A 26,511-nucleotide genomic window follows, 5' to 3' on the forward strand; every position below is an offset into this window, starting at 1 on the left:
TAATAATTGTGTTACAAGTACTGCAGGGCAATTCTGTTAAAAAACTGAAACTGCACTGCTTCGCTTGTCATTTGAGCCGTGCAGTGCAGTGCTCGTTGAGGTATTCCATTTATCTTCACTGCACTGCATGAATCAAAGAATATTTTTATTTTCTGACAACAATTCTTGTCAGAAAATATGTTTTGGCTTGCGATGATGGCCTCACCGCCAATGTAAAAATAAAAAAATATTATATTGGATAACACTTCATTCTAAATTTGTTTTAGAAAGCCATTTAGCCAATATAATATACAATATGAAACTTGGTTTAAGCATACAAATGATTTAAGTTTTCTTTAGTGTTTTAGAGACTGAGCGTTTGGCGATTAAATAAAACAACTGCTTGACTGTGAGGAATATGTGGAAGATATATGATTTATTTGAAAGTTACATGATATATATACAAAATCCTTAAAACTAGTTACCCAATTACAATCGTTACTTAAAAAATATTTACAAGTTCAGAAAATACACACCAATACTTTGCTTACATTTTAACCAATAGTAAAACGTTTCATTCAATAAGAATTGAGAATAATATTATGTGTTCTATCTCGCTCTAAAACTAATGCTATCGCAGTTTGTGTAAACTCGCGTCGAACCTCGATCATACGATGTCAATGAGCATTCCGCACCTACTCTGTTGCTCATTGATTAAAATTGCATGAATAGCGATCGACCCCCGAGTCCCGACGCTTCACTCGTGAGTCGTGACTCGTCAGTCGAGTCCCCTCGGCCTTGCTGTGCGTTTGTGTAACGCGGAGCATATGACAGATCACGTGAGTATATCTGCGATCGTCGAGAGAACGTGACGATGCTCGTACATTGATGAGATTATTACTGGTGATCTGTATGATTCTATGAGTTGATGTACAGCATTATGAAATGGTTCTTATCAGAGCTAATATTACGTTATATAAAATAAAATGTTCTTATCAGAGGTAATATTACGTTATATAAAATAAAATGTTCTTTTCAGAACGAATCTTTCGGCATACGCTTATTACACTTATTATGCACGATTACTATTTCTACGATCTATAATGCTACGTAACAAGTTAGATATTAGACATTTGTGTTAATTGATATTATTGGTTGTAGGTACAGCTACAGTGTTAATTCCGCCAATATTTGTTTTTAAAACAATTCGACACGTGTTACGCCTCTACACAAGGCATCCTCAGGACGTGTTGTCTCGCCAAAATCTGGCACGAGACTGCACTATAATCACGAGGCCATCAATATTTCTTCGTATGACCGCGCCGCGGTTTGCACTATATACCTACATAATATCACCATTAAGGCCGGAACTAATACAGCGCCGATGCGCTGCGCATCGCTTCACGTCGCTAGACGGTACCTATCGCATTAGAACCGCAGTAAGCAGCAGCTCCAATGACGCTCTAAACATATAGACAATGCACCTCATACAAAATTATAGCCGCACATGACACCCTATTAAGCTTTGACTGCTATGTCTATACATTACTGCGTTTACTCTAGTTTTTTAAAATATTATTGGTCCATAGGCAACAATGTAAACACTATTTCAGTTTCAGCTGCGTATTTTGAATTTAGAATCCGATGTGGACAGTGACATCAGTGGAGTAGCAGTTAGGCATTTTTTTTAAACCAAGACGAAAAAGAGGGTTGCTATAAGTTTTACGTTCGTCAGTCTGTCCCTATTTTCCGATCAAGATTGGTTCATTCGGAGGTTTTTTACGTTTTTAATCAAAAATCTCTTTCATATTATAAAGGGTAAAGTTTGTATGTTTATTTATCGGCTAGTGTTTAGTTACTTCTTTACGTTCTAAAGGGATTTGGATTTAATAAGTAAAGATAACCTTTAATGAGAGAAACTAATACTAAAATATAATATTTGTATTCACATAAAATAATTAGTTAAACTAGTTATTTAAATGTTAGGTCCCTTGAATTAAATAAAATTTATCTTTTAGACTTAGATATCTTTTCCAGGGTATCTTTTTGGTATATGTAATGTAAGCGGACATCAACATATATTTGTATGACAGGTATTGTCAAATTTTAAATGTGGTTAAATCCAAAAAACTTAAATACTTTAGTGGTAAAATATAAATATGCTTATTTGGTTTGTAAATTTCTTCATATCTCTCTCTTGCAACCAACTGGCGCCACAATTCTCTTTCATTATCTAGTATACGAGAAAGCTGAAAAATATTAGCCTTTACATATTTGCGATGTAAATAAAGTATCGATTATCACTAGGTAACGATAATTCCGTGATAACGTGTAAATAGCACTAGTATTTAATTGTTAACATTCTTGTAAGCCGTTCACATTACACAAAATACAATATTGCTAATCACTATTCACCTTTAAAAAAAATTAACAAAAAGCAACTGAATTCAAAAAGACTATTCCAAAACAATAGGTATCATATGCACTAAAAAGTATAAAAATAATTGCGTATTTGTATACAATCTAATTCTAGGAACAATTATTGTTATTTATGAATCGATTTCCCCCCGCCGCGGCCCCGCACTCGCCTCTCGCGTCGCGTGTGTGACTCAAGCACATCTCACCTATAACTATGTATGTCACAAACCTACCTTGGCTGACACCGACTCCAAAAATTACAATAATCGTATTTAGAATTAGATTTATTAGATTGTATAAAAATACGCAATTATTTTTAAACCTTTTAGTGCATGTTATATCTATTGTTTTGGAAGTGTTTTTGAAGTCGGTTTGTTTTTTTGTTAATTTCTTTTTATTTTTAGTGAATATGAACTATACTTACTAATAAATTGTCTAAATTTGTGTAGATCTACTAAATTTTGCAAAGCAGCAATGAACGTAAGCGCATTGCAATAATATTACAGACTATGAAATTCTGCCACAGATCGCACCCTTACTGTAAGTCGTTAAGGAGTTCCATTGATTATCATATTTTTCTACGACAATTACTTGACCATAACGACGTTACGGTAGGTGATTCAAATATCCGGATAGTAGTATACCTAGTATCGTTGATCCTAAAAATTGAAGAGTTCCGTTACTTTGTCACGGAAGCAAAACCTAACCAAACTACCTTTGAAGTACATATTTCCTTTCCAATAAAAAACAGAATTATCAAAAACACCCAGGCGAAAGTTCTGAGGTAACAAACATAAAAAACATACCGACGAATTGAGAAATTCCTCCTTTTTTGAAGTCGGTTAAAAAGAGCGACTCTATTGTTTTCTTTTCAGACTGTGTCCTTTCATCTGTCCCATTCTGACAAGCGGGTCTTGTCAATAATTGTACCATATTTAATGAAAAAATATTCGTTTATATTAAATTAATTACGCTTTTCGCATATCAATCTTATGTTAATAAAATAATCTTACCGATGATAAGTCACACCTTATCTATTTTTGAGTTGATAATGTATTATTTAAGCACTTTTAATAGCACACTTAGGCCTGTTGATTGTGCGGCATGTGCCATATTTCGGCTTTGATTTTGTATGAGGTGTATTGTCTATATGTATAGAATGTCATCAATTGTATTTTATTTATTGTATTTTCAATTTTAAACTAATGTTGTACACATGGACAATTTGTCACGCCACGCAATATTGAACTGTCAGATCGTGTATTTTAAATTAAAATGTCTATCATTTCAAAAAATATTACTCTGTCTACTCATGTTCAAGATCTAAAGAAAAACCGGTAGTAGTATGTACATGTCTATAATATAATGATTATTCTGATAACATGTTTACAATAATTTACATTGATCCAGTAATTCTAGTAGTACGGTCATCGACTTTTTAACTTATTTACATTTTTGCTTTTTTCAAATCATGTCAAATTTAAAACTTTACCATTTTCCACTAAGTGCACCATCTAGAGGAGCTTTTTTGGCTCTAAAATCAATAGGAGTTTCAACCGAAATAATTATCATTGATTTGTTCAAAAAGGAACAGCTAAGTGAAAGTTTTATTAAAATTAATCCCCAACATTGTGTCCCTACACTTGAAGATGACGGGTTTGTTTTATGGGAAAGTCGTGCTATTGCCTGCTATGCAGCTGAAAAGTATGGAAAAGACAGCCTTTATCCTAAGGATATAAAAAAACGGGCAATTGTCAATCAGAGATTGTATTTTGATAGCTCATTTTTGTATCCCAGAATCAGAGCAATTTGTGTATGTCTGATAATTGTATTATATTGTGTGTCATTGTTTTAATATTGTATATATATATATATTATATATATACAATTATTTAAATAATTTTACAGTATCCAATCCTATTTGGTGGAGTAACAGAAATACAGAAACATTTAATGGATGAACTTAACACCACTCTCACCTTTTTGGATCAATTTTTAGAGGGTCTGAATTTTGTTGCTGGTGATAACCTTACAATTGCAGACACAGCAATATTAGCTTCAATATCTTCAATTCTGGTAAACATAGTCATAACTTTCTTCAATTAACTCTTATATAAAACTTTTGTAAACCCTTATAATCCCTATATTCAAAGTATTTACTAAACATAGGCATAATTACTAATATACACTACTAATTGTTAAATTAACAACACATATTAATTACAGCAGGACCTCTATAATTCAATCTCATTCTAATCCAAACGCCATACTTACTGAATGCATGCCTTGAATTTTGACATTCCTGTACCAGAAAAAATTGTTTATGACAACAAAGCTCTTATTATCATCAAACAAACTAAAATATTGGATTTCTTCAAAAAGTTTGATAAATGCTATGTTTATAGAATTTATATTTAAAATTTCACTAGACTTTATATTGTTTTATTACATAACAATATCCTGTAAGCGGATTATCTGGACTATAATAGGAACACATAATTTTTGGGGTTTGGATTAAAGAGGTGCTGCAAATTTATCAAACAACATTTTTAAAAAATTGTATCACAAAAACATTCTTTATGTTTGTTGTTAAAATAGCATACATACAGCCTTCGAAAATTTGTTATCATGATTCCATCTTGGGTAGTGTCCAGTGGTTAATTTGTCCAAGCATACAACAGTGTATATTATTATAAGTTGACTTCTATCTTAACCTTGAATTATCAATACAAAAAAAATATTTAGGAATTTTTCTTGAGTGGCCCTACATCTTTTCTGTGTCTGTTGTTCTCATATTTTCTGCTGTCCATTTTATCCAAATTTTTAATAATTTAAACTACCAATTTATAACTAGATAATTGAGTGGCAACTGGAGGTTTTTTTTTAATGATAATATAATAAGGGACGAAACGAGCAGGAATTCAGCTGATGGGAATTGATACACCCTGCATGTTATAATACAGTGCCATTCGGGATTCTTGAAATAAACAAAAATTCTGAGTCACTACAATTGCACTCTTCACCTTGAGACAAGACGTAAAGTTTCATTTGCCTATTTTTTTTTATCTGTAGTTAAATTATTTAAGATAATGTAATAAATTAAAAACAATATATGTATAACTTCAGGCTGTTGGATGGGACATATCTTTGTTCACTAATATTCAAAGATGGCTGAAAAATTGTGAAGTAATTCCCGGATACAAAGAAAATATGGAAGGAGCACAGAGGTTTGGAGATGCTGTTAAGAAGAATTTGAAATCCTGAACATCTTACTTAAAGCTTATTTTATTTTATAAAAATATTGTGTACTATATACTTATATTATTGTAAGGCTACACTAAGAAATCAATTTACAATATAAATTTTAATTTACAAAGTTTTAAGAAAGAATATATTTAATACTCTAATAAATGTTGTTATAGTATGATTATCTACCTATAAAATTTTATTACTATCTGGTGTTCATTTTTAACCTTTCTCTCAAGTACTAAATTTGCTTGAAAGCCTTTTTGTAACATTATATCCTTGACCTCTTCTGGAATATTTTCCTTAATTAGAAGGAGATAGAAGATACCATCATCTGTCAATATTTTTGGGACCATATCAAGTAATTTGTCAGTTATTTCCCTGCCCTTGATTCCACCTGCCCAGCTTGCTTCTATGCCATTAGACAGACAGTCATTGGATTCTGTTTCAACATATGGTGGATTAAAGATCAGTACATCAAACTTCTTGTCAACAAAACAGGTCACTAAATTCATATTCACACATTCCAGAAAAACCTTGTTATGTGATGCAGTGCTTTGAGACATCAAGCATGCCCTATGATTAATGTCTGTGCAAAAACACAGACAATGTGGAAATGCCATAGCAAAAGCTGTTATTACAACCCCACTTCCTGAACCAACTTCCAGACAGAGCAAAGGATTTTTCTTCCTCAAGAAGTCTATTTCCTTTTCTAAAGCATCTATTAGAAGAAAACTGTCCTCTGCAGGTTCATATACATAATTAAATTCATCTTTGTCGATATGATTTTGATATGGTGTGTCCATTCTAATTAATGCTTCCTATGTCAGATATATCTACACTTGTACTTTGTTTAGGTTCCGGAATTGACTGTGGTACAGTAACAACAGATTTTTCCTTGCTTATCATTCGCCTTATTTCATTAAGTCTATCCTAAAATAAAATACAATAAAACTATGTAAACAATACATAATATAGCAGCAAGTTTATCAATTAAATCATGCTTCCCATATATCCTGAATTCCTAGGATTTTTTTTAATCATGGGAGAGTTTTTTTAAGCCTATGCAGACAAATTGCTTGTCTTAATATGAGTAAGCAAGATACAGTTTTCTGCTGAGGAATATAAGAAATCACATTTAAGTGAAAAGTGTGTACATTTAGATAAAAATATTTAAATTGTTAACCTACACTCAAGTCTTGAGCATTGTTTTGAATTGCTTACTCAGCCACATGAATGCATGGAGTGATAAGAAGTTCACATCATATTGAGTAAGTAATAAATTAATACTTGCTTCAAATGAATATAGGAGACCTTACCTGGGAAGCTTGCAAGACATTTAGCACAACTGTCACTTTATGTTTACATGCTATGAGCTTTTTAACATATGGATCTAGATCTGGGTGGTTATTTAATGCCTCACGAACCTTCTGTAGTTCTTCATTCAATGAATCTATTTGTTGTTTAAGTTCTAACTGGGCTATTCTGAAAGAAAAGAACATTAACATTTTTTTTTAACTGAAAATATTCATTTTCACAAAATCAATAAGTTATAAGCCATGCAAATGAGCAAACCTTGTAGCTCTAACTCTGTCATCAAGTTGGTCAATCGTTGGCTTTAAAAGCCCAAGTAATCCTTCTGCAAGAGTGTCCCTCGTCGGGTTATCACACAAATTACCGGTATTCTCATCTGCTGATGTTGTCGTGCTCTCTGTGTCGTCCATGATCTTAATGCATTATTTAAGATCTAAATTTATCATGCAGGAATAAATAAGACTCTTTTAAAAAGTGCAAAACGAGTTTCCAAGAGAGATAATAGCAACAAATTATTATATTTTGTTATGTACCTCGTTAGAGTAAGTATTCTGTGTTCACCAGGCAGCCCGGCAGCAAAACATCAAAGTGAGTAGGTGTGTAGTGACATTTGACAACAAGTAGGTTTTTTAAATTTATTTAGTGGCACGGGATGCAAGTCCATAGGCCTTACTAAGTAGGTACCATACCATAGTTACCAGACACCATAGCCCATAGATAAAAACCAAGATAAGAATAAGATTTTGACGAGAGTAAAAGTTGGAATAAAAAGGTTAGCTGTATTTATATTTTGAAAATAAGATTTTATTGAATGATCAACTTCTTTAATAGAGAATTGATTTCAATTGAGGTAAGAATGATTAAAAAATAATTATTATACGCCGGCTCCACAGTGACGACCTTACTTTAATGTACGAGTATATAGCTTGCTTGTAGGTACAAGGTAGGTATGTACAGTCCGTTCACAGTTATTTTACCTCTGACAGAAGTCATTAATCATTATATGTTTTCTTTATGTTGGTGTTCCTGTCGAGTCGTTCTGTGAAGTTCCTAGCGTTTTTCTATCACATTTGTGATAATTCATCTGTTAGCATGCCGAAAAGAATTCAAAGTAACGGAAGAAATATTATACTATCGGTGCGTGATTTCTGTGAAAGAGAAAAATAATATAATGCTCCTTTAATTCCATTTAGAAATGTTCGTCAATGAGTTGCCGCCATGACGGGTGTGTAAATTAGGGCTACCCATCTTTAGTATTTTTCCCACTTTTAGTGGAAACTTGATGTCCTAGCGTTACCGCCATCAGTACATAATATCTGTCGCGTCAACTTAGATTTTCTCTCACCATAAATGTTAGACTGCTTACTTGATTTTTATAGTAAAATAATCAATTATTTGCTTCAATTTGATATACAAGTTCTATGTCCTTTATATTTGTCTTTTTAATATATTATATGATTTCATAATTTAATAGAGTAATCATTGTCAATTAGTATGTCGCCTTGAGTGGTTTTAATTTGAATAAATAAATAATATTAATGCCCAAGCTGACCCCTTTTTTTTATTTACAATTTTCGTTTGGTAGCATTTGATACGATTAGGTAAAAATGTAAATAGGAACATTATTGGTAAGAAATAGCTGTCTACATATATACACAGCAATTATTAATTTTTAAATAAAATAGGCTTTATAAAATAAAACTTTTTTCCTGTTTCAGGAATATCTGAAAAAACCGTTAGCACCATAACTAAAGAAGGCGAAGTTGCTTTATCCACTTTTCAAAAAATTTCTACGCCCAGAAAAAAACGCATCCAAGGAAAAAAAAATATTTATGGATGATTTTGATCTGTATGCAGTTCGAAATAAAATACTTGAAATGTATACCGTCAGAAAGGAGGTACCGACTTTGGAGAATCTCTAAACGCAGAGTTAAAAATTGATATAAATTTTCGTGGAGGTCGTACTACATTATGGAAAATTATACCTACCTACGAAAAAAATGCTGTGCGAAACTCACTATTTCTTGTGAGAAAGTGAAATATCGTGAAAAACGTTTGATAGCTATGAATAATAGGTTGCCTAAAACGCAAATAGATTACTTTATTTCCGATTAAGATAATTATCCGGATGTATATATTGTGGTTATTACTGTGTAACTAACTAATACAATAACAAATGACAGCGTACAATTAATGAACTTTGCTCCAGACGGAAATCTCCCGATCACTTTTTTTTATTTTTTTATTTTAAAATAATATTATTAGATAGGCATATTCTTAAAGATATATAAAGGTATAGTCTTACATTAAATAACAAAACGAACGGAAATTAATATAATAAGATAGGTATAAATAATATTATAAGATAGGTATATTTTTCATCGGAATCCGAATAATAAAACTATTAAAATAACTTGTCGTATTATTTCTACTCTTCTACCCGATACTATTCATTCACTGCATAAAAACCATAAAGTTCAATCGTTCATGCGTACGATGATTCCCATTGGAACGAATTATCTCTCGGGACGAGCTGGTTCTCTGTACGCCACATTTGTTAGGAAGGGAAAAACAGACTATAATAATAAATATATCACACTGATGTAATTATTATTGAAAATTAACCTTTGAATAACAAAAATTAAAATTTGGTTAGCAAATTTCTGTAATGACTCCAAATATAAATTTAAATGCGTTCAATCGTCCCGATAACAAAAGATCTTATTACAAACTTTACGTTCAAATCATTATATTGTAAGAAAAAAAAAATCATCAATACCGTAAAATTTAACTTGACGATGGAAGGAGCTAAATATGGCAATATTACGCTCAGGTTAGCTAACCTAACGGCTAGAGGTAAAATAGCTGTGAACGCACTGTAGACTACCCTGCGCATAGCTTGTCAAGTTGCCAACTGGGAACTGACACTAGACCACAGAGTAGGTACTTTATCTTTAAATATACTTGACAGCCGACAGGTGATAGCCTGATTACTGATACCGTAATCTGTAAACCGTGATACTGGAGAGCGTTCTTTTTTGGCTACCTATAACTAATAACTCTGTTCTCAAGTTGCAATATTTTTTGATGATTCTTCCAGAATACGTAAACTTGTGTGAATTCAATATGTAAATCCTTGCTAGGTACCTATTTTGGGGTTCGTTCATCATTGCTATGTTGAATTTTGAGTGTTGCAAAACATTTTACAAAAATGGTGTCCAGCAGTACACGCGTGATTCAAGTCACCAACATTGCCCCGCAGGCAACCAAGGATCAGATGCAAACACTGTTTGGTTATTTGGGTAAGATCGACGACATCCGACTCTATCCAACAATTAGAGATGTTTCGTGTCCAGTTACTTCAAGAATATGCTATGTCAAGTATTACGACGCGGCAACGGTTAACGTTGCTCAACATATGACGAATACGGTTTTTATCGATCGAGCTCTTATTGTAATTCCAATGAAATCTGGTGAAATACCTGATGAATATAAGGCTTTAGAGATGTCCAGCAATGGAACACTCGTGCCAGGGTTGAACGCGGCCGAGCCTCGTCTTCCAGCGCACATTTTAAATACATTAGAAGGTGTACCTCCTAGTCAAGTCATCCAAAGTTATGACCCTAAAATGGCAGCAGCTGGCTTGCCACAATATCCACCACTTCCTGCAACATACGATGCTAGAAAGATTGAGGAAATACGAAGAACACTATTAATTTCTGATGTTGGATCCTTGACCCATCAACAACTGATTGATTACTTCTGCCAGGCTGGTGAGGTTAATTACTTAAGATTCTGTGAACGGGAAGCTGATCCGTGTAAATATGCTCTAATAGAAATGACAGAACAGGAAAGTCTAATCAAGGCTTTGCAATTTAATGGGACTGCTATAGATGGTCAAATTATTAAGGTAAGAATCATATTTTTTTTTTGTATATTTATTTGTGCTACAAGGAGTGATGCACATTCATGGGTTTATGTGTAGTAGACCACTAAAGTACTATAGTTGCCTATACAATCTTGTCATATCTTCCCTTTCTTGGTGTGTGTCCGTGCAGAATGACATGATTATTCTCATATTAAACATTTTATTGAGATAAAACCTTTACTTATAAATGCTGCTAGTATAACCATAAAATAGTAAAAATTGGTAGAAAATAAATGTAAAATAAGGTGTAACAATGGACAAAACTTTAAGAATGAAAACCATTTCATGTAATATATTATGTAGTTTAGTTGTAAGCTGTTATTTCGATAGACACAATCCTTTTCATAAATATGAATTGTTACTTATGAATTTATTTTATTTTTTGGACAGGTTCAGCATGCAACACAAAGTATAATAAAACCTCAAGCTAAGAGCAATGAAGCTGCTCAGCGTGAGATAGAGGAAGCTATGTGTCGTGTAAAAGAAGCGCAGAACTTTATCTCGGCTGCCATAGATCCTGTAATAGGCATGCTATCAAAAGATAAGAGGAGGTAATATTATACACTAAATATTATCTGATTATAAATTTTTCACAATGTACAGCTAAAAGATTTCTGTATAACATAATATTTCACAACATTTTATATAAGTCATAAATCATACCCTGATGTTCATATTAAATTAATGTTGTGCAACCTACATAAATGTTTTGGTTGTACTTTTTCAAAATACAATAGTTTAGGTAGCGCCTGACTTGCAACACTCTTTGTAATGTGTCTGTGGCGATCTTGTCAAATTGCAGAGTAGCTATATGATGCAGGGAACCCAAGCAATGTGCTCTGCTCAGGCATGCTCCACATTAATTCTCAAAATGTTCGCCATAAAGGTAAATGTCGCCATTTCACTTAAACAAAATTTCATTAATAAACACTTACAGGTTATATGATTATCCGGATAAAATGTTTTAGAAATTATTGTTAATCTAGCCTTTGGAAGGTAGTACCTATTCATTGTGCATGTTATGTCTGTTTTCAGTTTTCACTCATATGATTGTTGATTTTTGATAAGTGATGATATTCTATATTATTAGGCTCTAAACATTCAGGAATAAAGCTCTTTTCAGACTATGCTATACTATTGTTATATATAGTATAGCAAATAAGGACCCTAATGTTATACTATATACCATGGTGTTCACATTACACATTATAATCACAAGTATTTATAGTATATAGCAAGCTCGGTAGACTGTGATCTTTGAAGAGTGTGTACACTAGCAATAATGGATTTAATACTGGTTCTTTTTCAATATTTGAGTAAAAATAAGGTGAAAAAATTAATATTTCAAATTAAAAAAAAATCTCAAAAAAAACTTATTATTTTTCATAAAAAGTTTTTTTTTAAGATAACTAAAAAAATTTTCTTTAAAGATAAGAAAAAAACAAAAATCATGGTTGTTTGAATATTTCACATAAATTTTGAGGTTACATAAAAACAGTGTGAAAACAAAAGTTGTAGATCTTTTTATTACAGTACAACTTTGCCATTTAACTTTTTTCCATAAGACTTTGTGTCGCCGGAAATTGAGATAAACAGTTTTATACCCTCATATAGTCTGAAAAGAGCTTTAGCCTGTATTTATACTTTTGGATAGTTTATAGATAGGATAATTTTCCTATTTATAATATTAATATGGATTTTTATGTTCAAATATCTTGTTATGAAAGAAATTTAATCCCACTGTAAAGTCGGTATATATGTGGCTTGTATATTAGGAATCATAGGCAAAATTTTGTAAGAAGCATTGGATGTCGCAAAATTGATTCCTTTAGAGTAATTTTGACGTCAATTTAAGGACCCAACCACTTCAGAAATAAATGGCGGCATGAAATCACGGACTAGTAAAATAATAAGGACTTCATGTCACCTTACATAACAGTGTAGCACCAAAACAAGCCGATTAACGTGTAAATACATATACACGCACCCACGCACACACAATACTACAGGCCGATAGGCGGCCATTATGAGAATTGTCATCGTCTGTGACAGATCAGTTTGCGTCTCAATAAAATATTTTAAAAATGCCGTCGTGCGTTGTGAAAAAGTGTAAAAACGATACTATATAAGTATTTGTGGCCATATTATTTAAGGGAGAAAAAATTCTGTAACTAGTATCCCCCGTAAAACCGCACACTCACTAGCATAACGGTGCTTCACTTGCTAATATCACGGCGTGGGGTCCATCTTTTTTTACTCGTCCGTGTATTAAATATGAATAATGGCGCAAGAAACTGTGCAATTTTCTTATTGAGGACTGTTGTAAAAGAATACTATTTATTATATAATTCAGTACATTCACTGCAGGTCAATTCGACTCCTATAAATTAATCATAATGGATTAAAATGAATTTTGAGACATTTTATTTTATAATTATATTGTTGATGCTCAAACTGTTATTGCCAAAAACATCTGCACTTAACAGTAACTTCATCAGTGTAACGAAATAGAAATGCACCTAAGGCGTAGAGAAATGCGGTACCAGCCTGATGCTAATAATACTACTCGTATTCGTTTAGCTGCACTGTATCATATTAAATTGATTATTATTTTATTATTAATACAACTATTGGGTTGACAGGACTAGATCGCGATCCCGCTCTCGACGCCGGTCTCGCTCCCGGTCGCGCCACTCCCGGTCACGACACCACGGCAAGCGGTCTCGTTCACGCTCCAGACACCGATCAAGGCGATCACGTTCGAGACACAGGCACCGCTCCAGGTAAACGTTGATATTATAAACAGCTACTTTCTTATCATATAGTATGAATGCCTTTGTGAGTAATTTAGCATTTAAAATACAACTCCGGCCTAGTAAAAATGTGATGGTTCGAAAAATCTCAAATGTGGGTACTTTTGACCCATGAAAAATATATTAAAATATAAATAATATTTTTTTTATTCTTAATACAATAATTTTCTTAATAGATATTTAACAATAATTAAATTTTTTATACCTGTTTTTTATTTAATTTACTTTGTCTGGTTGAAAAATAACAATTCCGGTTTAAACAATATGACACGGGGTTGCCCCACGGCAACATGCATTTATATCATCAGTAGGGAAATTTGAAGACGTTCGCAAAAAATTGAGGTGGAATAGTTTTCGGTACTCATGCGCCGATTCCTCCCGGACTATAAGGTGTACTGTAAACATTACACCTTCACCCTGATAATTAGGATTGAACATCTGCTGTTCAATTTGATTGCCTTTGCATCCTTGTTATTGCATGAGTAAAAATTTCAATTTTGTTTCAGATCGCGGTCCCGACACCAGAGCACCAGACGTTCACGATCGCGATCACGTCATCGCAGTTCACGCTCGAAGCGTGATCGGTCACGTGACCGTGATCGTAAAGATAAGAAAGATTCAGAAAAGAAAAAAGAAGAACGTGAGAAATCGAAGTCTCCATCTAAAGAAGAGAAACCGCAAGAAACGAAGGCGGAAACAGCACCGGCAGAGACCAACGGCAACAGCTCTGAAACGAAATCTAAAGCGTCAACGCCAGTAGATGATAAAGAGAAAACAGATGAGAAAGTTGATAAGGAGGTGAAAGAAAAATCGCCTGTAAAGAAGAAGGAACGGTCGCGATCTAGAGACAAAAAACGGGATAGATCTCGTTCCAAGCGTAGATCTAGATCTAAGTCTAGGCGGAAGCGTTCAAGGTCACGTAGGAGATCTCGTTCAAGAGAAAGGAAGAAATCGCGATCCAAAGAACGGAAACGGTCTAGGTCTCGAGATAAAAAACGATCGAAATCGAGGGATAGAAAAAGGTCGCGGTCAAGGGACAGGAAACGGTCACGCTCCAGGGAAAGAAAACGCACTCGTTCGAGAGATCGTAAGCGTAGTCGCTCTAGGAGCCGTCGATCCAAGAGTCGTTCTACAAGAGACTCAAAAACATCTCATGAAAAGAAACGGGATCTAACACCCACTTTATCTACTGTAATTGAGGAAAAGAATGTGTCTACAATTGAAAGCAGATCACCTGATCTAGGTGACAAAAATTCACCTGACAACATGGATATTTCTAATTCACCATAGGCTTGGCGTAGTTGTAAGTTTTACAATATTGTGTTTTATATTGTGGTAATAAAATCTATTGTAAAGTAGAACATAATAAATTCGATTCATAACATAGTACATTTTATTTAACTCCACACGCCATTTTTTTATATTTTGTCTGAGTGCAGGGCTTTATGTTTGATATTACACTGTTTTGATTTAGTAAGCACCTTTAGTAAAATGAAAAAAGTACTTTACAACCGCGGTCTTAAGATTTCCTTGCGCACTCGTTTACTACGATGTTACATCTGGCTCATACTTCGATTTGGATGTGAGGTGTTGACTATTAAAGTAGATCTCGGGAAACGTATAGAAGCTCGAAAGCTTCTATACGTTTCCCGAGGTCTATGTATATATCCATCATATGTCTATATGCCCACATTTCGAAAAATGTGGGCATATAGACATATGTTGGCCATTGGACTCAGAAGATCACGAACCAAAAACTCGAACTCATGCAAACCATCAAGATGAGGAAAGTTGCATATTTGGGGCACGTGAGCACTCATTATGATGGGAAAAGTTGCCGGAAGAAAAGGAGTAGGTAGCAGAAGTCTTGGCTGCGCAACATCCGGGAGTGGACAGGAATCACAAGTACGGCAGAATTATTTCGCCTCGCGAAGAACAAAATGAATGTACAAAGCCAACAACAAACCTTCGCTAGCCGGAGAGGCACGCGAAGAAGATTTGAAATATATTTAACCTGTGTAGAGCGTCTAAACGCCAAAAAATAGCCAACATTTCAGATTATAAGATGTCAATGTCGTTCCGACCTCTTAGTGGCGATTCTATGTGCTTGTAGACGTAGAAATGCGCAGGCGCGGAGGTCATGACAAGCTCGTGCTCACAATTTCACATTGGCCAAAGAGGATGTAAGTATTATGTACCGCCGTGCGATTGTGACGTATTGTCAGAGGTTTGAAAAGATGGAAGACGACAATCTTATTTCTAATCGAGAATTCATACTAATCTGTGTTTTAACACAATTTAAAGTTACTCCAAGTTTCAAGCTTTTTGTCTTTCCTTTATCGCTACAGAACAGGGTTTACTTATGCATGTAACATATTTCTTTCTCCATTCTTATACAGGGTGTCCCAAAACTCAACGATAACCTGGTACCGGGCGAGAGGCCAAGGTATACCAGTTATGAAAAAAATAAGAAAAAAAATCTATGTCACTTAGTCAAGAGATGATAGACATTTTTCGAAAATGTTAAAAATTTGACACCCTTTGTCGCATTTTTAGGTACTGTGATCGCAATTTTCACAATTTTACAGTGATTTTTTTAATAATGTTATCTCAAATAACAGTGCTATTAATGGTAACCACAAATGAAAGTAATAATCATTGTTAACTAAGTAAAATAAATTAAATTTTGACGAGTTATGGTTTATAAAATTTATGTCAGTCAACTTCGACACTCTACGTTGGAAAAAAAATGTACTACACTACCTATGGCAAGTTTTTTTAAAAGATGGCCCATTTAGTCTAGATTTCAAAATAGTACAACACTTGCCACTTTTCTTGCCAACAAAACTGCTATTTCGTATTTTTTGCGAAAGGAACTCATGGAAAATTTAATCAAAATAAAACGGTAAATTATCGTAACACTTTATTATCCTAAAATTAAAGCAGATGCTCAAATTGTTTCCCTCCAGCACGAATACAAGCTCTGCATCGCCTCAGAAATGACCTGTTCACCAGTCTTGCAAATCTCCTCGCATTGATTTCTTCTGATCTGCATCAATTTTTGGCGCAATTCTGTTACATTTTGAATTGGTTTTGAGTAGACCTTTTCTTTTATGCATACCCAGTAAATAAAATCTACTGGATTCAGGTCTGGGGACCGAGGGGGCCATGAAATTGGTCCAAGGCGTCCGATCCATTTACCGGGATATAATTCGTTTAAATATTCTCTTACTGGCCGGGCATAATGTGCTGGGCAACCATCTTGTTGATACCACATTTCTCTGTAGATCTTCTAGCAATGTCAGCAAATCATTTTGAAGAAAATGCAAGTAGGTGGCGCCATCTAAATTTTGAGTGAATTCAAATGGTCCAATTATTTGACCATTTAATATTCCTGTCCACATGTTGACTTTAAATTGGTATTGGGATCGATCCTCACGCATCACCACCATTAATAGCACTGTTATTTGAGATAACATTATTAAAAAAATCACTGTAAAATTGTGAAAATCGCGATCACAGTACCTAAAAATGCGACAAAGGGTGTCAAATTTTTAACATTTTCTAAAAATGTCTGTCATCGCTTGACTTAGTGACATAGATTTTTTTTCTTATTTTTTTCATAAGTGGTATACCTTGTCCTCTCGCCCGGTACCAGGTTATCGTTGAGTTTTGGGACACCCTGTATATGATTTAAACATTTTTTTTAATCTTCTTTATTACTATTGACTTTATCTTAAAAAGGTTTTTCTTGTTAAATTTTTGCTGTATAATAAATATTAAATAAATAAAGGTGCAATAATTACGCGCGAAATATAAAGCATCCAAACGCTTATTATAGATTGAAGCTCAGTGTGACATCAAAGTCTAGGTAAACATATGTCTTCCTTTCCGCATTGAACAACATGAGCTATTTTTTTCTAGCGACCAACCAAACCTGTTGAACTTACCTGACCATAGCGAGTGATCGCGCGCTCCGCCGCTAATTCGAAGTAAACACACACAAACAACATGAAGTTTGCGAGCTACTTTCGTCAAACTGCGTTTTGTACGTAAACACTTGCATATTATCCTGTGAATTTGACATTTTTTGCCCGCGCCCGCGAGTCAATGTGGACAAGCACTATCATTGCACTACTAACAATTGAGCTTTTAGAGACTGAGCGTTTGGCGATTAAATAAAACAACTGCTTGACTGTGAGGAATATGTGGAAGATATATGGAAGATATGATTTATTAAAAAGTTACACGATATATATACAAAATCCTTAAAACTAGTTACCCAATTACAATCGTTACTTAAAAAATATTTACAAGTTCAGAAAATACACACCAATACTAGAGCTTACATTTTAACCAATAGTAAAACGTTTCATTCAACAAGATTTGAGAATAATATTGTGTTCTATCACGCTCTAAAACTAATGCTATCGCAGTTTATGTAAACTCGCGTCGAACCTCGAACATACGATGTCAATGAGCATTCCGCACCTAGGCTGTTGCTCATTGATTAAAATTGCATGAATAGCGATCGACCCCCGAGTCCCGACGCTTCATTCGAGGACGCTCGGCCTTGCTGTGCGTGAAAGTACGATGCTTGAAACTTCACTGAGATGACTAAACTGGTGATCTGTATGATTCTATGAGTTGATGTACAGCATTATGAAATGGTTCTTATCAGAGCTAATACTACGTTATACAAAATAAAATGTTCTTATCAGAGCTAATACTACGTTATATAAAATAAAATGTTCTTGTCAGAACGAATCTTTCGGCATACACTTATTACAGTTATTATGCACGCTTACTATTTCTACGATCTATAATGCTACGTTACAAGTTAGATATTAGACATTTGTGTTAATTGATATTATTGGTTGTAGGTACAGCTACAGGAGTCCCCTTCAAGTGAAACTCCCCGGCAACTTGATGAGTCGGCCTGTCCTTGACATTTTGATAGGGTGGGACGTCAAGTTGTTCGTAGGGTCCGGTAACGTGGTATTTTGGGTATTGGTGGTATGTTTGTTAGGTATGGTATCGGTAAGGTTTATGGTAACTTGTACAGGTAAAGGTAATGAATATAATGTATTGTTTTCTTCAGTTTCATTTAATAAATATGCAGGTTTTAAACGGTCGATCGATATGTTTGTTTGTCGACCTGGTAACTGAATGGTGTAAACTTTACCGCTTCGTTTGATAACACGGTACGGTCCTTCAAATGGTGTTTGTAATGGTGGTTTTACTGAATCTATTCTAATAAACACATGACTGCATGTATGTAAGTCTTGATGAACAAATATGTGTTTGTTATTACGATGTGAAGTAGGTGAGTGTGGTTTATTAGCGGCGATATGGGTACGTAACTTATCAACGTAGGTATGATCCAATGAGGTAGATGATGTATGTGTGTTTATGTCGAAGAAATCACTTGGTAGACGAAGGTTATAGCCGTATGTTAGTTCGGCGGCGCTAACGCCTGTGTCCGATCGTAGAACTGCGCGCAGGCCTAATAATACGGTTGGTAGTTCATTGACCCATGCACAGGTGTTCGTTAACCTTGAACGAAGGGTTGTCTTCAAGCAACGATGAAAGCGTTCTACCTTTCCGTTACTCTTTGGGTTATACCTAGTACTTCGTATCCGTTTAACTCCCATAGTTTTCATGAGGTTGGTAAACAGAGAGCTTCCGAATTGTCGACCTTGATCGCTTGTTAGTGTCGCTGGATATCCAAATCTTGAGATCCAGTGATTGTATATGATATCTGCAATTGTCTCGGCTGTAATATTGTCGCTAGGGATTGCCTCAGGCCAACCAGTGTGTCTGTCGGTCATTGTTATCAGATAACGATGTCCTTGAGCAGAGGTAGGTAGAGGTCCAACAATATCTATGTGTATATGCTGAAAACGATCGCTTGCGTCAAAAGTCAAAACATTGAATTTTGCTGACTGTGTGGCGTTGTATTTTTCTTTTCTGACAATTTATACAAGTTTTACTCCACTTCCCGATGTCGATATTCATTGAAGGCCAAAAGAATTTTTGAGATATTAATTTACGTGATGTTCGTATTCCTGGGTGAGTAATATTATGTACACTATTTGAAATTTTGAAAAAAAAATTTGTTTGCGGAATTCTGTAGGTATGTAAGGACGTATATGACTGTTGATGATGTTTCGCAATATAATTCTAGGTTCGTGTTAGGTACATTTATTTTCTTGAAGGTTAAGTTTGGTTGTTGAATGAGTTGTGTTATGCTGCTGTCTCTATCTTGTGCGATTGATAATTCGCTGTAGTCGATCGTAGGTGACACTGTTATTGTTTCTATTCGACTTAATGTGTCGGCAATAATATTGTTTTTTCCACTGATGTGTCGAATGTCGGTTGTGAATTCACTGATGAATAATAATTGGCGCGTTCGGCGTGGCGTTTCGTTTGCAGTATGTGTTTTATTCATAGCGAATGTGAGGGGTTTGTGGTCTGTGAATATAATTAATTCACGTCCTTCAAACATCTTACGGAAATCCTTCACTGACTTATAGACGGCTGAGAGTTCTCTGTCATACGCTGAGTATTTCTTCTCCGCCTCTGAGAATTTCTTTGAGAAGTAACCGAGTGGTTGCCAATTATTTTCGATGTATTGTTGTAGGACGGCGCCTACTGCATTCTCAGACGCATCGCAGAATATTGCGATCATGTGATGGGTGAGCGAGTAAGGTAGCTTTGGATATACTATTCTTGCACTCTTCGAATGATTGTGATGCTTCGTCGGTCCATTCAATTATTGTTTTATCACGTTTCTTGACATGGTGTAGGTAAGCGTTTAGCGGAGCTTGTATTGATGCGGCATTCGGTATGTGGTCACGATAGAAATTTACCATGCCTAGAAATTGTCTTGAACCTTCTATAGTTTTCGGTTTTGAATATTCGGTAATGGCTTTAATCTTCTCTTCTGGTGGCTGTATACCGTTTTTTGATACGATGTATCCAAGAAATTTGACTTTCGTTTTGCCTAAGTTACACTTCACGGGGTTGATAGTGATACCGTTTTCTTCCAATCTTCTAAGAACTGTTCTTAGGTGATCGCGATGCTCAGTCTCGTTTGCTGAGGCTATGAGCAAATCATCGATGAATGGGAAAACGTAGTCTAATCCACGGAGCACTTCGTGAATAAATCGCTGAAATGTTTGTCCCGCATTCTTCAGACCAGGACACATGCGAGGAAATTCGAATAAACCCATTGGTGTGATGATAGCTGTTTTCTCTATGTCCTGTTCCCTGGTCTTCAATTGTTGGTAAGCGCGGTTGAGGTCGATTGTGGAGAATATTGTTTTGCCAGACAGATGATGGGTGAAGTCCTTGACTCTCGGCACTGGATAACGATCGGGTTTGGTTATGCTGTTCAATCGTCTATAATCACCACATACCCGTATATCTCCATTCTTCTTAGGTACTATATGGAGTGGTGAAGACCATGGACTTTTACTCGGTCTGCAGAGTCCTTGTTGCATCATGTTTTCGAATTCTTTCTTCACTATTTGATAACGATGAGGTGGAATGGGACGAGCACGGCAATGTAATGGAGGTCCTTGTGTTTCAATATAATGTTAATTTTTTGCGATAATTGCATCGATGTTAATCTCGTGGTACCGGGGAATTCGGCGAGGTCGTTGACATTATTGGCGCGTTGATTTTAAGACTTGTGACGGCATCAATTAATCTTCGATTTTTTAAGTCTACGATAAGTTGATGGGTTCTTGAGAAAATCGGCACCTAATATTGGTTTCGTGACGTCAGCTACAACAAACTTCCACTTGTATGGTCGACGGAGGTTGAGATCGAGTTCTAATGTTTTCTCACCATAAGTCGATATTGTTGTGTTGTTTGCAGCGTACAATTTAAATGGTAGAGGCGTTGCTTTCAGGCCTTGTTTTCTTGGTAGGACGGATATATTAGCACCGGTATCTACTAAGAATGACATCTTTGTTTTCTTGTCTGTGACAAAAAGGCGGTATGAAGTGTGAAGGACGCCGGGTTCCGCCGCAGCTAGCGTCCGTTCTAGTTTCCCGATGGCTCTTTCTTGAAGCTGGAGGGCGTAGTACAACGTCGTGCTTCACTACCAAATCGGCGATGGTAATAACAGTAAAGTGTTGGTGAGCTATTGAGTGTGCGGGAACGGTGTTGTGACGAAGTTCTATTGCGAGATGACGAGCGAAATCGGTGGCGATGATAGTGTTATATAGATGGCCTTGACTTGAGTTCGGCGACTTCTAGTGATAGTTTTCGTATCTCGTTAATAAGGAATTGTGTGTGATCACCTGATTTGACGTCGATGATTCTGGACCTGATGCTGGTGGCAGGCTGGAGACGGCTGGTGGCTGGCTGGAGACGGCTGCTACCTCCTGGATTTGCTCCATCATCGTGTCAGCAAGCAACGCTAGTTCCTACAGCGTGGACTTCGCGCTGAATGACTCGCTGACGGCGAGCACGGAGCGGACGTGGGCTGGCAGCAGCTTACTCCACATCATGCGGAGGGTGGAGTCGATAACCTTGTCCCTTGCAAGGTTACGCATGCGTCGCAGTAGCTGTGAAGGCTTCTGGTCTCCAAACTCCATCTCGGCGAGTAGCTTCTGGAACTTGCGGCTGTCGGATTCTTCATATACCGATATGAGACGTTCCTTGATTGCTGAATATTGTTTGTCTCTCGGTATGTTAAATAGGATGTCGGAGATTTGTTCGATGTCAGCCTTTTCTAATTGGACGAGCACCATCTGTGTCAGCTGGGCTTTACTCCTCTTGAGATCATCGGTGGCGGCTTCAAAGCTGTGATACCACAATCGCGGATTTTCCCGTCAAAATGGTGGTATGCGCATCGACAGTGAAATGCTGGAGATTTCTGTCGCGGTTGGCGCTGGGAGTGGCTGAGCCTGGTTTGTGTCTTCCATTTCTTCGTGGGGTTGATATGGAAGATATGTTTTTTTTTTTTTGAGAGGAGGAAATACTGTTACGTATTTACGCCCCGGAACGGGGCGTAATATGTCGGACTCGAGTGTCCGCGCAAGCGGACACCCCATACCGACTAAAACCTCCTCTGTGCTGTTAGCAGCTCTGGCTTTCACAGCGAAGTAGGACGTGGGCCGTGGAGGCCGCAAAGACTACGCAATAACAGTCGCGGGGCGTCTCCTAAGGAGACTCGAACCTCAGACCGGCTGTGTGCTTGTGGGAAGGAGAGAGAATGAAAATGAAGATGAAATGAAGATGAAAGATGGAAAGGTGATAAGAACACACTCGCCGGCGAGTGTGGTGATGTTTTGTGTAATGTATGTAAGTGTGTATGTATGTGTTTATGATTGTGTGTATGTTTGTTTTATGTATGTAAGTAGTGTAAATGTTAGTGTGCATGTATGTTTGTGTCTGTTTGTGGAGTGTGTTTGTGATTGTGTAAGTGGTGTATGTCAGTCCGTCAATCAGTCCGTGTGTGAGTGAGTGTAGTGAAACGATTACAGGACGAGGACTAGCGTCTCGTCGGGTATCAAAAATGTGTGGTGTATCTAGGGTGCGGGCCGCTGACCATCGTCAGAGTGACGAGTGCCAGTGGTTTGCGGTGGTTGACCGCCCCTACGCCTGCGAAGGCGGTGTGTGCGTGTCTGTGTCGGTGTTTGTGTGGGTGTCGCGTTCGCGATGGTGATGTCGTCATCCGGGTCTACCGTTACGTGTCTGGGACGTCTTATTGGGTTGAGACTATGGTGAAGGTGGGTGTACCCGCATGCCTTCCTAACCAAGATGTTGGGATGGTTAGGCGCCTTGTCAAAGAAGCGTCGCGAGATCTCTTTAAAGTGTTGAGCTATCGTCGGAAGCTCTAGGTCGCAGTGAAGGTCAACGTTTCGGATGAACCACGGGGCTCCGGTTGCCATGCGCGTGAATTTATTTTGAACTACTTGCAAACGACGTAAGTAGCTCGGTCGGGTGTGCGCGAAAACGACGCTTGCGTATGACAGTATGGGCCGTACGATGGTTTTGTACAGCGTCACTTTGTGTTTGAGCGGAAGTTTGCTTCGCCCACACACAAGTGGATAAAGGCGACTGAGGACAAATCGGGCTCTATTGCATACCGTATCAATATGTTTCTTGAAGTTCATATTGCTGTTGAACGTTACTCCTAAGTATTTGTAATCCTTCACCCACGGTATGGGTGTTTCATACAGTTTAATAACGTCGGTCGGTTGTTTTTTAGCACTTTAATGTTCTTGCTCAAGGTTGAGCGGTTGGAGCCAAAGTAGAGTGCCGTGTCGTCAGCGTACTGAGCGAGCTGGACACTCGGAAACTTGGGAATGTCGCTCGTGAAGAGCGAAGAAAAAAGTGGGAGAGAGGACCGAACCCTGTGGCACGCCAGACCTGATGGGTCTGGGTGAGGATAGGGTGCCCTCTACTCGATATCGGAAGGAGCGATCAGTAAGGTAGGCTCGAATGATGCGCACGAGCCTGTCTGGCACTCCCAGTTGATACAGCTTGAATACTAAGCCGTTGTGCCATACCTTGTCGAAGGCCTTCGCGACATCGAAAAACACTTGAACACAAATTGACGCCGTATGAGAATGTACTCGGTGAGTCGGTGAGCCTGCTGACACGAGTGAGCGGTTCTGAATCCGAACTGTATGTCGGAGCTTAACCTGATACAGGTTAAGCTCCGCGATGTAATGATTAAGACGCGCGAGAATTAATCTTTCGTAAAATTTCCCGATCGAGTTAATTAAGCTAATAGCCTATAGCTACTCGGATTAGCTTTAGGTTTATTGGGTTTTGGGATACCGATAACAATGGAATCCTTCCATTGTTCGGGGAACGCGCTATTAGACAATAGAATATTAAAAATGGTAACCAATAAAGTAATAAGAGTCGAGGGTAGGATTTTAAGAACCCTATTGTTTATAGTGTCGGGCCCCGGGGCCTTCTTGGAGTGAAGCTCCTTAATGATAAGCTTCACCTCTTCGTAAGAGGTGGGTTTTATTACATCGCCTGAAGGGCTCAGAGCGGAGCGACGTTCAACTTCACGATCAACTTCGTCAACGTGTGTCGGGTCGGCTGCTACATTTGGAGAGCACTGACTCTCGAGACTAACGGCGAGGCATTCAGCCTTCTCATCGTCATCGAGCGCCGGCTGCAGTCCCTCTGTCCGGTCTGTCCAAAGGAGGCATGACAGTGGGCGGCTCCTGTTTGAACGCGCGAGGCAGCTTCCAGAAAGCCACATGTGATGGCTTAAGGTTGCCGAGCAAGCGGTCCCAACGTTCGCCGCGGAGTTCCGCGATACGTTCCCGTACCACCCGCTGTAGGTAGCGGAGGTGGCGCCTGTTCTCAACCGACGGATACCTATCGTAAAGTCTAGTGGCTCTGTGCTTCTGTGTGAGTAGGTTCCTGACCTCTGGAGGCAGGTTTAGGCGATGCGGTTGCATCGTCGGAACCTGCCTGGAGCAGGCCTTGATCCTATTCTGTATATGTGACGTCACATGAGAGATAGCACTGTGAGCCGTGTCGACCGAGTCAATGACGTCCGGTATAAGGTCAAGGTCGTCGGACTTGATAGACTCGAGATCCTTTTCCAGCCGTTGCCAGTCGATCACTGTTTTCGTCGGTGGTTGAAAGTTAACTGGTGGGCCTAGATTTAGGACGACGGGCCGGTGGTCTGACTCTAATTCGTGAAAAACCTCGATTGAATTTACATTGAGCGTTACTTAATGTCGGGTCGGTGCGCGACGTTATCCGGATAACGTGTTGGTTCGTCGGGTGCTATTACTAAAAAGTTCAACGTGTCTGTGAGAGCATCTAATAAAATTCCGTTTCTATTTGTGGCTCTACTGTTCCAGCTGGAGTGTTTGGCGTTAAGATCGCCGCCCACTATGACTGCGGCCCCGTGGCCGAGTAATGCTTCTATATCTGTGTCTAATACTTGTTTGTTGGGCGGAAGATAAGCTGAAATAACAGTGATCGGCTGGTGATTCGCCATACTGACTCGGATGGCAGAGGCCTCGATGTTAGTGAGGACCGGAGGATCTATAGGTATACAGTGTAGAGACCTTTTAAAATAAATGAGGGTACCGCCCATACGGGTGGTGCGATCATTCCTGACTAAGTTATAATTAGCGATACGCGGATCGCGTATACGTGGTTTTAGAAATGTCTCTTGCACTAAGAATAGGTCTAATTGATGTTCGTGAGCGAACTCCTTCACCAAGTCTAGTTGAGGCTTAAGGCCTTGGGCGTTAAAATACGCTATACGGAGCGTATGTGGTTTAACCCGTCCGCTTACGTAATTAGGCATCGCGAATGTTTTTATACTTTCGCCCTATATCGGTGAGGGCACGGAATATTTTGTATGATTTATTAAAAAGTTACACGATATATATACAAAATCCTTAAACACTAGTTACCCAATTACAATCGTTACTTAAAAAATATTTACAAGTTCAGAAAATACACACAAATACTAGAGCTTACATTTTAACCAATAGTAAAACGTTTCATTCAATAAGATTTGAGAATAATATTATGTGTTCTATCACGCTCTAAAACTTATGCTATCGCAGTTTGTGTAAACTCGCGTCGAACCTCGATCATACGATGTCAATGAGCATTCCGCACCTACGGCTGTTGCTCATTGATTAAAATTGCATGAATAGCGATCGACCCCCGAGTCCCGACGCTTCATTCGAGGACGCTCGGCCTTGCTGTGCGTGAAAGTACGATGCTTGAAACTTCACTGAGATGACTAAACTGGTGATCTGTATGATTCTATGAGTTGATGTACAGCATTATGAAATGGTT

General features: G+C 37.3%; 3 protein-coding genes and 1 long non-coding RNA gene across 6 annotated transcripts; 2 read left to right on the forward strand and 2 right to left on the reverse strand.

Moving 5' to 3' along the window:
- Window positions 1-382: 382 nt before the first annotated feature.
- On the reverse strand, window positions 383-26,411 carry LOC126972204 (uncharacterized). Its single transcript, XR_007731073.1, has 2 exons — window positions 26,296-26,411; window positions 383-641 (listed from the first exon to the last, which is right to left on the reverse strand). It is a non-coding gene; the product is annotated as an uncharacterized LOC126972204 (long non-coding RNA).
- On the forward strand, window positions 3,756-5,851 carry LOC126972193 (glutathione S-transferase D7-like). The gene is made up of 3 exons (XM_050818824.1): window positions 3,756-4,210; window positions 4,306-4,473; window positions 5,524-5,851. Exons 1-3 carry the CDS (start codon window positions 3,869-3,871, stop codon window positions 5,659-5,661), a joined length of 648 nt encoding a protein of 215 aa, XP_050674781.1. The 5' UTR covers window positions 3,756-3,868; the 3' UTR covers window positions 5,662-5,851.
- Window positions 5,667-7,549, reverse strand: LOC126972194 (methyltransferase N6AMT1). Of its 2 annotated transcripts, none has more exons than XM_050818826.1 (3): window positions 7,491-7,549; window positions 6,963-7,128; window positions 5,667-6,576 (listed from the first exon to the last, which is right to left on the reverse strand). In XM_050818826.1, the coding sequence occupies exon 3, from the start codon at window positions 6,447-6,449 to the stop codon at window positions 5,829-5,831; it is 621 nt and encodes a 206-aa protein (XP_050674783.1). In that variant the 5' UTR covers window positions 6,450-6,576; window positions 6,963-7,128; window positions 7,491-7,549; the 3' UTR covers window positions 5,667-5,828. The 2 variants fall into 2 exon arrangements, with proteins under 2 accessions (XP_050674783.1, XP_050674782.1); XM_050818825.1 differs by lacking the exon at window positions 7,491-7,549 and adding an exon at window positions 7,322-7,439.
- Window positions 9,957-15,082, forward strand: LOC126972166 (probable splicing factor, arginine/serine-rich 7). Of its 2 annotated transcripts, none has more exons than XM_050818768.1 (4): window positions 9,957-10,867; window positions 11,276-11,436; window positions 11,688-11,771; window positions 13,528-13,668. In XM_050818768.1, the coding sequence occupies exons 1-3, from the start codon at window positions 10,169-10,171 to the stop codon at window positions 11,698-11,700; spliced, it is 873 nt and encodes a 290-aa protein (XP_050674725.1). In that variant the 5' UTR covers window positions 9,957-10,168; the 3' UTR covers window positions 11,701-11,771; window positions 13,528-13,668. The 2 variants fall into 2 exon arrangements, with proteins under 2 accessions (XP_050674725.1, XP_050674724.1); XM_050818767.1 differs by lacking the exon at window positions 11,688-11,771 and adding an exon at window positions 14,205-15,082 and having other exon boundaries at window positions 9,962-10,867.
- Window positions 26,412-26,511: the final 100 nt, after the last annotated feature.

The sequence above is a fragment of the Leptidea sinapis genome, chromosome 25 (assembly GCF_905404315.1).
Source record: "Leptidea sinapis chromosome 25, ilLepSina1.1, whole genome shotgun sequence".
Lineage (NCBI taxonomy): Eukaryota > Metazoa > Arthropoda > Insecta > Lepidoptera > Pieridae > Leptidea > Leptidea sinapis.

Coding starts and splice junctions, on each gene's coding strand:
- LOC126972166 (XM_050818767.1), top strand. CDS start 10,169: ATGGTGTCCAGCAGTACACGCGTGATTCAAGTCACCAACATTGCCCCG. Junction 10,868..11,275: donor TAGATGGTCAAATTATTAAG/GTAAGAATCATA, acceptor TTTTTTGGACAG/GTTCAGCATGCAACACAAAG. Junction 13,669..14,204: donor AGACACAGGCACCGCTCCAG/GTAAACGTTGAT, acceptor ATTTTGTTTCAG/ATCGCGGTCCCGACACCAGA.
- LOC126972193 (XM_050818824.1), top strand. CDS start 3,869: ATGTCAAATTTAAAACTTTACCATTTTCCACTAAGTGCACCATCTAGA. Junction 4,211..4,305: donor CCAGAATCAGAGCAATTTGT/GTATGTCTGATA, acceptor ATAATTTTACAG/TATCCAATCCTATTTGGTGG. Junction 4,474..5,523: donor CTTCAATATCTTCAATTCTG/GTAAACATAGTC, acceptor GTATAACTTCAG/GCTGTTGGATGGGACATATC.
- LOC126972194 (XM_050818826.1), bottom strand. CDS start 6,449: ATGGACACACCATATCAAAATCATATCGACAAAGATGAATTTAATTAT.